The sequence below is a fragment of the Amphimedon queenslandica genome, unplaced genomic scaffold (genome assembly GCF_000090795.2).
Source record: "Amphimedon queenslandica unplaced genomic scaffold, v1.1 AMPQUscaffold_12898, whole genome shotgun sequence".
In the NCBI taxonomy this organism is placed as follows: domain Eukaryota; kingdom Metazoa; phylum Porifera; class Demospongiae; order Haplosclerida; family Niphatidae; genus Amphimedon; species Amphimedon queenslandica.
The window spans coordinates 26248-38995 of NW_003546866.1; the positions used below are offsets into that span (position 1 = coordinate 26248).

Sequence of the window (12748 nt, forward strand, 5' to 3'; positions counted from 1 at the left end):
TGGAGCATGTTGCATGTGAACCTGGTTCATTTACTCTATTATCTATGGTTGGAGGAAGAGTTCCCTCATGTTTTACATTTTTCTTCTTTGTCTTGTTATTACATGTCTCCAAGTCAAAGCTAATTAAATATTCTATAATTAGCAATCTCATTTTTATTATGAGACAATTGTCAAACTCTTTCTATTAAAACAATCAGCTTGTGTTAATTAATAATTATAAGTTGTAGCACACTACATGTACATGTAAGTAGCAAGATATTACATGTATGTCTTTATTATGTTGATTCTGCTCCAGCTTCTAAAGTGGTGGCATCAGATTATCATTATCTTGATCAGGATAAATGTCCTATGAAATAGCAAGATTAATCAATAATTTTAAACAATTATGCTCATATACCCCATCAAGTTGTTCATCTGTTATTAATTTTTGTAGTGCTCTGTTTAAAAAGATTATGTAAAAATACAATATATCATAACTTACTTTTGTACTTCATGTATAAGGTCTCTGTCACCACTTACAAGAAACATACGTATTTTTGATTTGCTAGCATCCTGCGTTGGTTGTGCCTATTAAAGTATTAACTTATAGATCAATGACACGTTTATTATGACACTGACCCATTCATGAGTCCATTGTCCTGTACTGCCATCACCAGTGTAATAGTATTGTGAGAGAGATACATGATTCTCATATCCAGACTTTATAGGCTACGAATGTAATATTGTAAATACGCATGTTAATATAATTTTTTTAATTTTTTACATCAATTATGAGGTGGCCTGCAATATTGTCAGGTTTAATACTTCCTTCAATGTACTGTTTCTAAAAATGTCATAATGAATTATTTATCATCTAATTTCTTTACTATTCTATCCACATTCCATTCAGTTGTTGGTTGAATATGACCAATCTGACCAATAACTTTCATAGAGTCTAAACAACTTAACAATTCTTGTACCTGTACAAACAATGAATGTAATAATAATAGCAAATTGACATTCTTACTTCATGATCATCGACCAATATTTTAATGACACTGAGAATCCCATCATTGAGTTGAGAGTAAGCAAGCATGCTCTGTGTAGCTTCAGGTAAAGTCACTCGTCTACAACAACATGCAAAGTGTAGAAGTGATACAAAACAGTTCATTGATACCTATCTTCATATCTGATTATAGGAATGTCATTTGATTTGGCCAGTATTCTTTTTATCCTAAAAAATATGTCATTATATTAATAATGCAGACACTTACATTAGTGCAGCAATCCTGTTCTTGCGTAAATAATACAATTCCCTGAAGAGAGTGTGACGAGTTCTGAATAAATCATTATATGTCTCTAAATCCTAAAAATAATATAAATATTCATAGTTGTTCTTATACAGTATGATCTAACGTCTTTTTGAAAACAAATATGTGATTCTCCATCAGCACACCTCAAAACACGAACTTTGCTTAAAAAAACTCTGTAATATTGTAAATAAAGTTTGTATGATTTGTTTTACCTCCATCTAAAGGTAACATTCTTTCCCAACACAGCAGCATCTCTCACTGTACTGTCAATCATACTAACATCTAGCCCACTCTTTTTATTAACTACAATCTGTATATTGAATTATGGTAGCATTATTATCAGTTTAAACTACATCATACCTCATATAGGAATCTTTTATCCTTACGTTGTTCCTACAAATTTCTTTTAACTTTAATTATTTCAATTACAATACTGTATTACAATACTGTATACTATAGATATTTCATTTAGGAAATCAAAAGTGTACTCGAATTTCTAAATCTTAACCAAGGTGGTACTAATGTGGGGTGATTTCTTACTGTGCAGTATGCATGCACAGCATGTGTACCTAATGCATGTAGGTATACGTGCATGAAAACATAAAATTTAATTCACTCAAAATTTTTAAAAATTGCAAAATATAAAATTCTATTTCCTCAAATTTTGTGCCTGTGAAGATTATTTGCATTTAAAGCCCTCATTTATGGTCAAAGATTATGGTACTTACAAAATTTACTCCTTGAATAAGCTCTTTAATGAATGTAATGTCTTCTGTGGTAAGTTTATATTCTTCAAAAGAAGCCATTAAATCTCTATTATTATGCATGTATTCAAACATTTTAACAGATACTTCAGGAACATTCTGTATTTGGATTACACATGATACATTGATTAATATCTTACCTTCCAAGGCTTGTTAAAGTCAGTTGTTGCCGACATTTCATCTAGCAACATGTCAAAAGTATAAGAAAAAGGGCCATGACCCAGGTTAAAGCAAAGAGCAGCAATTTGTACACACAAAACATCAGACTCAGTAATATTCAGCTCAGGTTGTTTCCTTTGAAGTTGCTTAACATATTCTCCAGCAAGAAAATACATTCTATAATTTTTGTTTTTTAAATAATTTTAATTAAATTTACCCAATGCTGTGTTGAAATCTTGAATAATTTGCTTTTGGCATGATGTGATATGTGTAACCTATTGTACATGCAAAAGTTAAGAAATTGATGTCTAGTTTACCCAATTGCTTGATATCTTTTAGTCTTTGAAATTGACGTGTTTTTACAATTTTTATAATCAATGGATGATCAATGACAATGTCACCATATACGTCATCTTGAAATATCTATTACGAGTGAGAATTGGAGTATTTAGTTCTAATCTGCTTACAAGAGGATTTATTTCTTGTCCTAAATTAAAAAAAAATTAGTGTTATATAATTAAATTCCGAGTAAAACATGCCTGTCTCCAGGTTTTGAATTTTAATACTAACATTTGTTTTTTTACCCAAAAATCAATTAAAATTTGTAAATATTTACCTTGCACTAGTTTATCTTTCTCAATTTGTTGTAAATTCATTGTTGTTATCTTCTCTTGCAATAATTCTATTTTGGAGCTAAATAAATCACCTTTTTCTTAAAGCTTTAAAAGAATTATAACTCAGGAGAGCTCAGTAAAAAAATATTTTCCATGAATTTTCATGACAGAATGACAACCCAACTGCTTAGTACCCGCCTACGCAAGCGTGGCGAGTCCATAAAAACAAGCTTCTTTTCTAATAATTATTTTATTTCTTTCAATTTATCATTTTCCTTTTATTATTTGACAAGTGAAGTTACATTTAAACCCATTATAATAATCTAATAAAGCACACATCATATACCTTCCTCCAGTTTTCTAATTTGTAATATTAGCAATTCTTCTTTTTCTATAATATTTTTACACAACTAAAATTATACATAATATATTCACCTTGCACTTTTTTATCCATCTCAATTCTTTGTGAATGCATTGTTGTAATTTTCATTTGTAACATTTCTATTTCTTCCTTGCTTTTAGCTTTAATGATTTTTATTTTTTAGCATTAATTAATATAAGTAAGTCACTTTTTGTATACTGTAGGGCACCTTTTTTTTAAGGGCTATAGGTTTCATGGATTTATATTTTGTGGATTTAATTTTTGCAAATTTATGCTCTCTGCCATCTTGTACCATATTAATTTGATTTTTGCGGAAGTAATTTTCACAAATTTAAAAAAATCATGTAATCCGCGAAATTTACAGCCCTCGAAAAAAGGTGCCCTATGGTATATCACATTTATATGCATACCTTCATTCTCTTCTTGATGTAATACTGTATCCATTTGTGTTTCTTCAATCTTCTCAACTAGATCTAATTGTTAATTGAATGTATTATTTATATTCACATATACATGCACATGTACATATACCTTCTTTTTCAGATTGAAATAAAGCAAGCTGCTGTTCTAATATTTTTTTAATTTCTTTCAAATTTTCATTCTCCTATCATTATTATTTATAATAATAGTTCAAATTTTTCACTAACTTCTTCACGTTCTGTTAAATGTGATACTTTCTCTTCTAATAACTGCTTTGTCTCAGCTAATAATAAGTAAACTAATCACTGTGACAACATTATTATACCTGCTATTCTTTTAAACCTCTCACTCTCTGCTATACTGGCACTCAGCATCTTGTTTTTAGCATCCAGTGTTTCTTTTAATGACTCCACTTCTTTCTTCATTGTTATACTTTCCTATAAATGAATAAATTAAGAGTTGATGCAAATCATAGTTCATTTGTTCATGCTACTTCATGTAAATATTATTAGAAGAGCTTATATAGTCATACCTCATTTAAAGTAGTAACCTCCTCTGTTCTATTAATCAGTTGTACACTCAATGACAGCATCAATTGTTTCATTAAACCACTACTAGTTGATAATGATGAGGTGTATTCATCTATTTCTGTTGTAGTAGCAGTGGAGGTATCCTTGACCTTTTATTAATAATGAAATCAGTTCATAAAATAGTCTATTTACCTCATACACAGTGCAGTATCCAATGGTTAATCTCTTCACTTTGTTTTCTTTCAATACATCAATATTATTAAGAGCAGCTGTAATTAACTGCTCAGATAGAATCAAAGGGAAGGAACAAGTGATAGTGAAAGAATTGCCATCTTGAACGACATTTAATTTGACATGTCGTGAGAAATTTTTAAATAAAGCTGATGAAAGTCTTTTGACATCATTAAGCACTGACTGGTTAGCATCCTCATCAACAAAAATTGTAATCCTTTCACACTCAAGTGGTGAAGCATGTGAAATTGTTTCATTCAGACACTGACTGAGTTTTGTTTCCTTTAGCTCCTTGATTGCCTTTTTATATTTCTGAATAGCGTCCTTAGCCTCCTCTATATTGAACTCATTAATGAAGTACTCCAGCACACTAATGTCATCGAGTGGACAACTATCACAAACTAACTGTAGAATGCTATGGATATCCTCACACTGAGCTACTTGAGGCCTTAATGCTTTGTCGTATGCACCCAAAACATATTTGATATTATCAAGTGTTGGAGACTGAGGACTGCTCATCATGATTGATCCCACTTTGAAGAATGTCTGGCCCAAAGTTAAACGCATCTTTTTAAACTCTAAGGTAACATTCAAAGGTAGAAAAATCTTCAGCCCTTCAACTAAATTATTGTAGTTAAATAGATATTAGTAAAGTACCAATTCTTACCATTTGTGTTGTCATTTACTTTCATTAAATCATCAATGCAATATACAACTCCTGTAAATACAATTTACTAATCCATGCTGCAATTAAAAATGTATACTTACTGTATTCTTTCATTATAGCATTTCCTAAGCTAGCAGTCACTTTGAATTTGTGTAAGATCTCAGCAAATGCCTTTAGTTTTCTATAATCATTGCAAACAGCTTCCTTTATTTGAGTCAGCAGATCCTCTCCTTGTACATTGGTGGCAAGAAGGATCTCTTTTATTAGCTTTTCCAAGCACAACAATGCAGTCAATTGAGGCAATAATGCCAATAGAGATCGGTCTGATGCACAATGAGCAAGAATCTTGCAAGCAGGATGCTCTGAACAATAGATATATCCATAAATTTAATGATACTCATTTAAAACTTACTTTCCATATCTATTCCATCAGCTACTGCCTTTTGTTCTATTTCCCTCAATGCTGATACCAATGAATAGATAGTAGGACCACCTTTCTTCTGTACATCATCAGCTTTCTGTAACCATCTATTCAGACACTCACGCAGACAACTCTCAACATTTCTTTCATTTTCTCTAATAGCATCCAGTGTAGCAGAGGATAGACCAAGAAAGAGACCAAGATCATAAAAACGGACTCCAGAGTAACCATGTCTTCTGAGTAATTGAAGTACCTCAGCAAGATCAGTGACTATTAAATAATTGTATTTAGTATAAGAAATAAGTAACTAAACATAGTTCAGGTACCATTACATTACCTAACATTCCACGCTCTGATCCGTCAGTCTTTCTTTTCTTGAGAGAGTTTTCTGCTTCACATTCGTTAGAAGTCTTTCTTTTTATCCCAGCGGCTCCTGTGACTACTGACTAATAGATATAGAGCGGTTGCAGTGACGTCACTTTTGACGCCATAATTACTTCCGTATGGCAAAAATTAATGAGCCTCATTCGTTTACACTTTACAGCAGTAAAATTGCTTCTTCTATAACTTCTTTTACACAGCACAAGGCAGAAAAGGAGTACAATTCTAGCAGTAGTAAGCAGAAAAGTAGCGATAGCAATAATTACAGGAGTAACAAGGCAACGCTGTGTTCACTTTGGCCGCTTCACTGGTTCTCTATCCGAGAACTTTTTGCTTCCTTTGCATCCCTGAGTTTGGAAAAATGAAAGCAGCATGGATTAGCCATGCTCATAGTTAAGGAAGCCTGCCAGAAGAGTTTATAGTGCTGTACAAATGAATGGCAAAGTAGCCATTTTGTCATGCGGAAGTAATTATGACGCATGCTGTGACGTCATATGAAACCGCTCTATAATATAGCTAATGAGCTCAAGTTTTGCAAAGAAAGGTGGGGTTCAAAACAACGCCCACGTGATCTGATCTAATAGGAGGGGCTAAGAGACTAAATTTGCTAATTTTGTCATGCTTGATTTTGATTCAGCTTGAAGGCTTGAACTGAGTGAGTCTGAGGTAGTCTCATCTTTTGTAAACTGATAATTCTATTTTATGTACTATTAGTGTCTATATATTTATCAGTAGTACTGGAGTAACTGATGGATCAGTGATACAATCATTGATACAAGTTATGACTGGTGAGAATTGCCAGCTCACTGGACCCTGACTCTAAGAAGTTAGTCTATAATTATTATTTATTTATACTACTGTATGGGTACAAATATTATTAAATTTTAATAAATTAATAATAAATTTTAATAATAAATTTTCTTAGTTTTTATTAATAACTATTTATAGCTTATTTGCACATGCAGAGTAGGGGTAGGGGGATTATTCCTGAAAATTTTCATATTATTCTATTCAGCATATCTCTAAAAATCAAGAACTGATTCTCCAAAATTAATCAAATATTCTCAAAAAATTCTCTTTAAATAATACTAATAGCTATTACTGCAACATAACTGCTGCCTCAACATGGTGAAAAAGTAATGAGTCTTGCTTATAACTAAACTAGACGTCAAAAAATCATATTAAATTTTGTGTAGTAGATTCCAAAAAGGATGTACATAATTGGCATGAGCTACTTTCTCATAAAATTTCATTGTAGAAGCCATTTTTATTCCATGTGTCACCTTTTATTCCCAAAATTATTCTGTATTCTTTTACAGCTTATTATTCCTATTTTTATTCCAGCCTAATCCCCTCACCCCTAATGCAGAGTACCTGACTACTCATTCACTACTCGATACCACCGGTACTGATACTCAGACTACTTGGTATTGGTATGGTGCAATGAATGGAAATTAAACCTCAATGTGAACAAATGTTATCACATGTCATTTTCTATCCTTCACAATATGGAGGAAGGTCTAACACATCAAGTTGATAGTGTTTCACTTAATAAAGTGAACACCTGTTGCGATCTTGGCATTATTGTGACTAATAATCTATCATGGTCAAAACACTATCACTTTATATGTGGCAAAGCCTATCGTGCCCTGCATTTTATTCGGAGAAACATTTCTGCCTCTTCAAGCATGTCTGTCAAAAGATCTCTATACATTTCTCTAGTCCACTCTCATCTCAGTTATTGCTCACAGCTCTGGTCCCCTGCTTACATCAAAGATATCAGGATGTTAGAGACAGTGCAGAGAAGAGCAACTAAGTATATTGTTTCTCATTCTATGTCTTATAGGGAAAGACTTATTGAGCTTTATTTACTTCCACTAATGTACTATCTCGACCTACAAGATGTACTCTTCCTTTTAAAGTGTATTAAACATCCCCCTGATAATCTGGACATCTTCTCTTACATCACTTTTTGTACATCCAACACCAGATCTTCAAGTTCTGGCAAGCTCAAATATATATATAAATGCCGGCTATCTATCACTAGACACTTTTACTTTAGCCGAGTAGTACGAATTTGGAATCAACTTCCATTTTTGGACCTGTCTCTTTCATTTAATGTACTAAAGTCCACCATTACCAACTACTTATGGGAGCACTTTATCACTAACTTCAATTCATCTGATATATGCACCTTCCACTTTGTATGTCCGTGTGGCAACTGCCATGTTATAAATGCATTCTGATTTTAACACTAGTTAATTTTATTATAGTTTTTATTAGTATTGCATTGTACATTATAATTATTTCTATTTCGGGCTTTTACTTTTACTTTTTAGTATAAGCCTTCAACTGCTCATTGTCCTTGAATTTTTAATTATTTGTTCCTTTTTGTCAATTTAAGTTGTAAAATCCGTTATTATTATTATTATTATTATTATTATTATTATTATTATTGATTCAAAATTTATGGTATTGCCCACCTCTAATTATTAATTAAAGTGGGTGAAGTTACTTATAAGTATAGGTTATATATACACCGAGGTAGAGGTTTCTATGGTACTTTATTAACCTCATGACTTTCTATGGTACTTTATTAACCAAGCGATAAAAACAACTACCAGCTGCTGATTATAAGACCACAGTTGACATGCATACAACATATCTAACAGGCTAGGAGTAAAGAATCAATCAAGCTTGACAAATAGACTAATAAGAGCATAAGTGTAGAGCGACAGGTTTCTAAGTGTTCCCGGGAAATATCTAATAGATTTAGAAAGTAGAAACCTGGTATTCTGTAATCTGATTGGTCAATTAAAACTTGGCATGGTAGAATTAATGGTATTCATGAGAATATACATGTAAAGATTGGTGACAGAGGGCTAAGCTGGGATTTTTATCCAGAAGATTATGAGAAAGAGGAGGGGGAAATGAGACTATGAATTACCTTGACCTTAAAAATACTTAATGAAAAATACAGTCAGCAAAGCACATGCAGTGTTTTTGGAAAGAATATTTTAAAAAGGCAATAAACATTGGCAATAAACATTGGCAATGAACATTGGCAATGAACATTGGCAATGAACATTGGCAATGAACATTGGCAATGAACATTGGCAATGAACATTGGCAATAAGCAAGTAAAGCAGTAAACATGTTGATGCATTTTTTAAAATTATGTTAAATTTGGGTAGTGTTTATAAATTTTTAGGTAATTTTGTATTGTATACCTGAAAATTATAAACTGCAATTGTATAATGCTTAACATAGGTTCAAGCGATTCAAAAGAAATTCACAGCACTATGAGACCATTGCTTATCCTTTCAAGTGGATGGCCCCAGATAGCTAAATCAATAATCGTTAAATGTATGTACTATCACTAAATTAGAGCCAAACCGCAAATTGATATGATGCATGATAATGATGATGGTCTCTCATTGTTTGTATATTCTAGTGGTCATTTGGTGTTGTACTGTGGGAGATAATGACAAGAGGAAAGACTCCTTATGAAGATGTACTACCTGAAAATATGTTAAACTATTTAACTACTGGCCACAGACTCCCCCAACCTAAAAACTGTCCTGATGATCTGTAAGATATTAAATAAACACACACACACACACACACACAGTAGAGTAATTGAGAAATTTCATGTTAAGTGCATATTTGCCATTTTTAAATACCCAAGGGTATAGCTTATGGTTTTCCAAAAAATAAGTCTAAAATTATCCCCAATTTTATTACAGTTTCTGATAAATATTGATGTACTTATGCTGTGTAAAAAGTTTGAGCCCATTCCGACTTCCATTTTTCAAGTTACAGACTTTTTAAAAATGAGCCAAAATCTACTAAAGGCTGTCCATGGTTTTTTCCAAAAAATGGCTCCAAAATCACCCCAAATTTTCATTACAATTTTTCTGATACATATCAATGTACTTAGGCTGTTTTTCCCAAAACTACTGCCTTGTCAATATTTTTCCACTGTACAATATTGGCATTATTGTTGTATTTATCTCTCTCTCTCTCTCTCTCTCCTAGTCCCTCACTGATAGGAAGAGGCCTGTGTATTCCTGTACTATGATATGAAGGGTGTGGTGGCTTGTCTCACTGGATTCAGAAATGATAAAGAACTTGCAGTAAGTTCACATGCCCACACAGTCTTTAATGATACATGTACAATGTAATAATCATGTAATGTATAATAAGGACCTACATGTAGTGCATTGTCAATGATATTAGCATACAGTCTAATGATGTTAACACTGATATTAACACTGATATTAATGCTGAATGTTTAATGCACATGTACTGTACATGTATTAAAGTCCATTTGTGTTCACCTGAGCCTTTGTTTTCTTGCTATAACTTTTGACTTACAAGCTCTATTGTAAAAATAAACATACCAGTGCATTCCTCTCCTTTTGCCGCATCTATTGTACTACTTAAGAAGCAGCTTTAGCTCTTTAACTCCAAGTTGGTTGTATAACCCATGCAGAAAGTACAGCCATACTTTTCACAATATTATTGCATTGTGTTAATTACTGGGTGGGGTCTGTAATCACTTCCTGGGCTCAGGTGAATGCAAATGGACTTTAGTATGTACCCTATTACTTTCATTGTATAAGTTTAATGCTAATATTAGCACACTGATGCTAACACTGATATCACTGATACTAACACTGATATTAACACTGATACTAACACTGATATTAACACTGATACTAACACTAATATTAACACTGATATTAACATTGATACTAACACTGATATTAACACTGATATTAGCACTGATAATATTATTATTCTTATAGCGTGAGTTATGTGACATGATACATTGGATGGGTGGTAGTGTGAGGAATAAAGTATCATCAGCTGTTACTCATGTTGTAGCTAAGAACGTCATTGGGACCAACTACAAGGTACAGCTTAATTTTACATGTATTGTTAATTTAGTATTAATTTAAGTACCTTATAGCATGAAATTTTTTCGAGTGCTAATTTTTGTTTTTTTTTGTTCAAAAATTGAATGAGACTCTTAGACTATAAAAACTTTTAATGATATGTGTTTGCCTGGTTAATGATTACTGATCATTGAAGATATCTTTAGGATGGACAATGAAATTTTATGGCAACAAAAATTTCCTACTATAGAGTATTCATTAAATAATTAATTAAGTATCAATTTATTATTAAGTATTGATTAATAAATAAATTTAGTATTAATTATTGATAAAGTATTGATCCCCCTGTCATTAGAATGCAGTGTCCTTTGGTATTGATATAATGAGAGAAGACTGGGTTCATGAGTCATATAAGAACAGGAATAACCCGTGAGATTATAATGACTTATTATTGTCATTGTGGCATGATGACTTACAATGTATTGTCACTGAATGAGACTATTGTGTGCTCCTCACTGACTGTAATTGTTTTTATTATTGCTAGTACATGTACATGTATTTATAATATGTTTGTGTTTCAATAGGAATGTATCTGCTACAGACCCTGAACTGGTAAGATTAATCTATCAATTTTAAAAATTATATACTAGGGCTGGGACGAAGCTTCCAAAGGTTTCAAGTGATGGCTTTTAAAGCCTTCAAAGCTTCATTATTAGTAGTTATTAATAGTTAATTTGAATAAAAGTTTATGTAGTAGGACTTTGATAGTATAAACAGAAGCGGGTGATAATTTTTAAAATGTACAATAAAGCTTCAAAGGCTTTGATTTCTTTATGTGGAAACTTTGAAGGTTCCAAAGTGATCTTCATCCCAGCCCTATGTGTACATGTATGTGTATCAACTCTCCCTCGCTCCCTCTCCCTTCCTCTCTCCCTCTCCCTCCCTCCCCAGATGGTATTCAAGCAGTTACCATTCCTCGGTTGTCACTTGTCATTGTTTGGATTCACTCCAACAGAGGCTGAGCATGTCAGTGAGATAGCTCAGACTAACGGTACACTACCAACACATAACGTAATGTCACATAATCTCATTAATGATAATTATTGTAGGCGGAGTCATGTGTGAATCAACTGATGATAGTTTGACTCATTTGGTGATAGCTAATGGAGTGGATACTAATAATGTACCAACTGGTATACCACCAAGGACTCACATAGTCAAGCAACAAGTAAGAGAGAGAATATTTATTCATTTATTTATTTTATTTTTTTAGTGGTTTTGGGAAAGTATTCAAATAGAAGCTTGTGCTGATGAAGCAGTTTATTATGCAAAAGTAATTTTAAGGAATATTTATTATTAACTATTATTATTATTATTATTATTATTATTATTTTGTTGTTGTTTTTGTTGTTGTTTGTAGGAGAGACCTAAAAAGAGACATTCCATTCATAATTCCTCTTCATTCATTAATGTGGATAGTCTACTGGAGGCATCACTAGTCTCACTATCATCACCTATTACTAGTGAGTACACTACTACATGTTCTTTAGAAAATAAATTATTTTAAGTGCAATTTTGAGCTCATGTTCATGCATAGAAAGGAACATAATATTTTATAAATTTTGTGTACATGTACACAAAATTACATGTGTACATGTGATCATGACCATTGACCTGATGTGCATGTACATCTAAATGTACAATACATGTATACATGTACATTGTACATGTATACATTTGCAATTATTATTATTTTACGCTACCACAGGGCAGGGGCTAAGAGAGGGAGGTATTAGGAGACAATCAACACTAGCCACTGCTTCAATAGCCACACCCACCCAATCCGGTCCCGCTGTCACCACGGCAACAGAAGGGGGCAGGGCAGTTCCCAATAAACAAGACACAGCCAGATACCACATTGTCAAAGAACTACTGACGACAGANAAAAATTTTGTAAAAATCCTCAACGTGATTGTCAATGTAAGC

The 12748-nt window shown here is 32.5% G+C and overlaps 2 protein-coding genes across 5 annotated transcripts in view; one reads left to right on the forward strand and one right to left on the reverse strand.

Annotated features, from left to right (window-relative positions):
- Positions 1-150: 150 nt before the first annotated feature.
- Positions 151-12748, reverse strand: part of LOC109586329 (uncharacterized) — a 25166-nt gene continuing 12568 nt past the window's right edge. The window contains exons 1-29 of one of the 3 annotated variants that reach the window (XM_020002511.1): positions 5818-6400; positions 5472-5750; positions 5161-5421; positions 5060-5110; positions 4354-5012; positions 4164-4310; positions 3957-4068; positions 3859-3914; positions 3743-3815; positions 3622-3684; positions 3265-3351; positions 3176-3220; positions 2832-2897; positions 2683-2702; positions 2433-2638; positions 2197-2392; positions 2021-2155; positions 1653-1685; positions 1505-1602; positions 1396-1465; positions 1254-1345; positions 1157-1213; positions 1007-1106; positions 867-959; positions 764-823; positions 619-708; positions 482-567; positions 398-437; positions 151-346 (exon numbers count right to left, since the gene is read on the reverse strand). In XM_020002511.1, the coding sequence (XP_019858070.1) occupies positions 299-346; positions 398-437; positions 482-567; positions 619-708; positions 764-823; positions 867-959; positions 1007-1106; positions 1157-1213; positions 1254-1345; positions 1396-1465; positions 1505-1602; positions 1653-1685; positions 2021-2155; positions 2197-2392; positions 2433-2638; positions 2683-2702; positions 2832-2897; positions 3176-3220; positions 3265-3351; positions 3622-3684; positions 3743-3815; positions 3859-3914; positions 3957-4068; positions 4164-4310; positions 4354-5012; positions 5060-5110; positions 5161-5421; positions 5472-5750; positions 5818-5824 (3330 nt within the window). In that variant the 5' untranslated portion in view covers positions 5825-6400 and the 3' untranslated portion in view covers positions 151-298. Of the gene's footprint in view, positions 347-397; positions 438-481; positions 568-618; positions 709-763; positions 824-866; positions 960-1006; positions 1107-1156; positions 1214-1253; positions 1346-1395; positions 1466-1504; positions 1603-1652; positions 1686-2020; positions 2156-2196; positions 2393-2432; positions 2639-2682; positions 2703-2831; positions 2898-3175; positions 3221-3264; positions 3352-3621; positions 3685-3742; positions 3816-3858; positions 3915-3956; positions 4069-4163; positions 4311-4353; positions 5013-5059; positions 5111-5160; positions 5422-5471; positions 5751-5817; positions 6401-12748 lie in introns of those variants that run through there. The other 2 variants (XM_020002510.1, XM_020002509.1) reach the window with 2 other exon arrangements.
- Positions 6454-12748, forward strand: part of LOC100632383 (protein ECT2-like) — a 12804-nt gene continuing 6509 nt past the window's right edge. Inside the window, exons 1-2 of one of the 2 annotated variants that reach the window (XM_020002516.1) lie at positions 6454-6527; positions 6576-6687. Coding sequence is in view for 1 of the 2 variants with exons in the window: in XM_020002515.1 (XP_019858074.1) it covers positions 9981-9997 (17 nt within the window). In the remaining variant the exon portion in view is untranslated. Of the gene's footprint in view, positions 6528-6575; positions 6688-9926; positions 9998-12748 lie in introns of those variants that run through there. The other variant, XM_020002515.1, reaches the window with a different exon arrangement.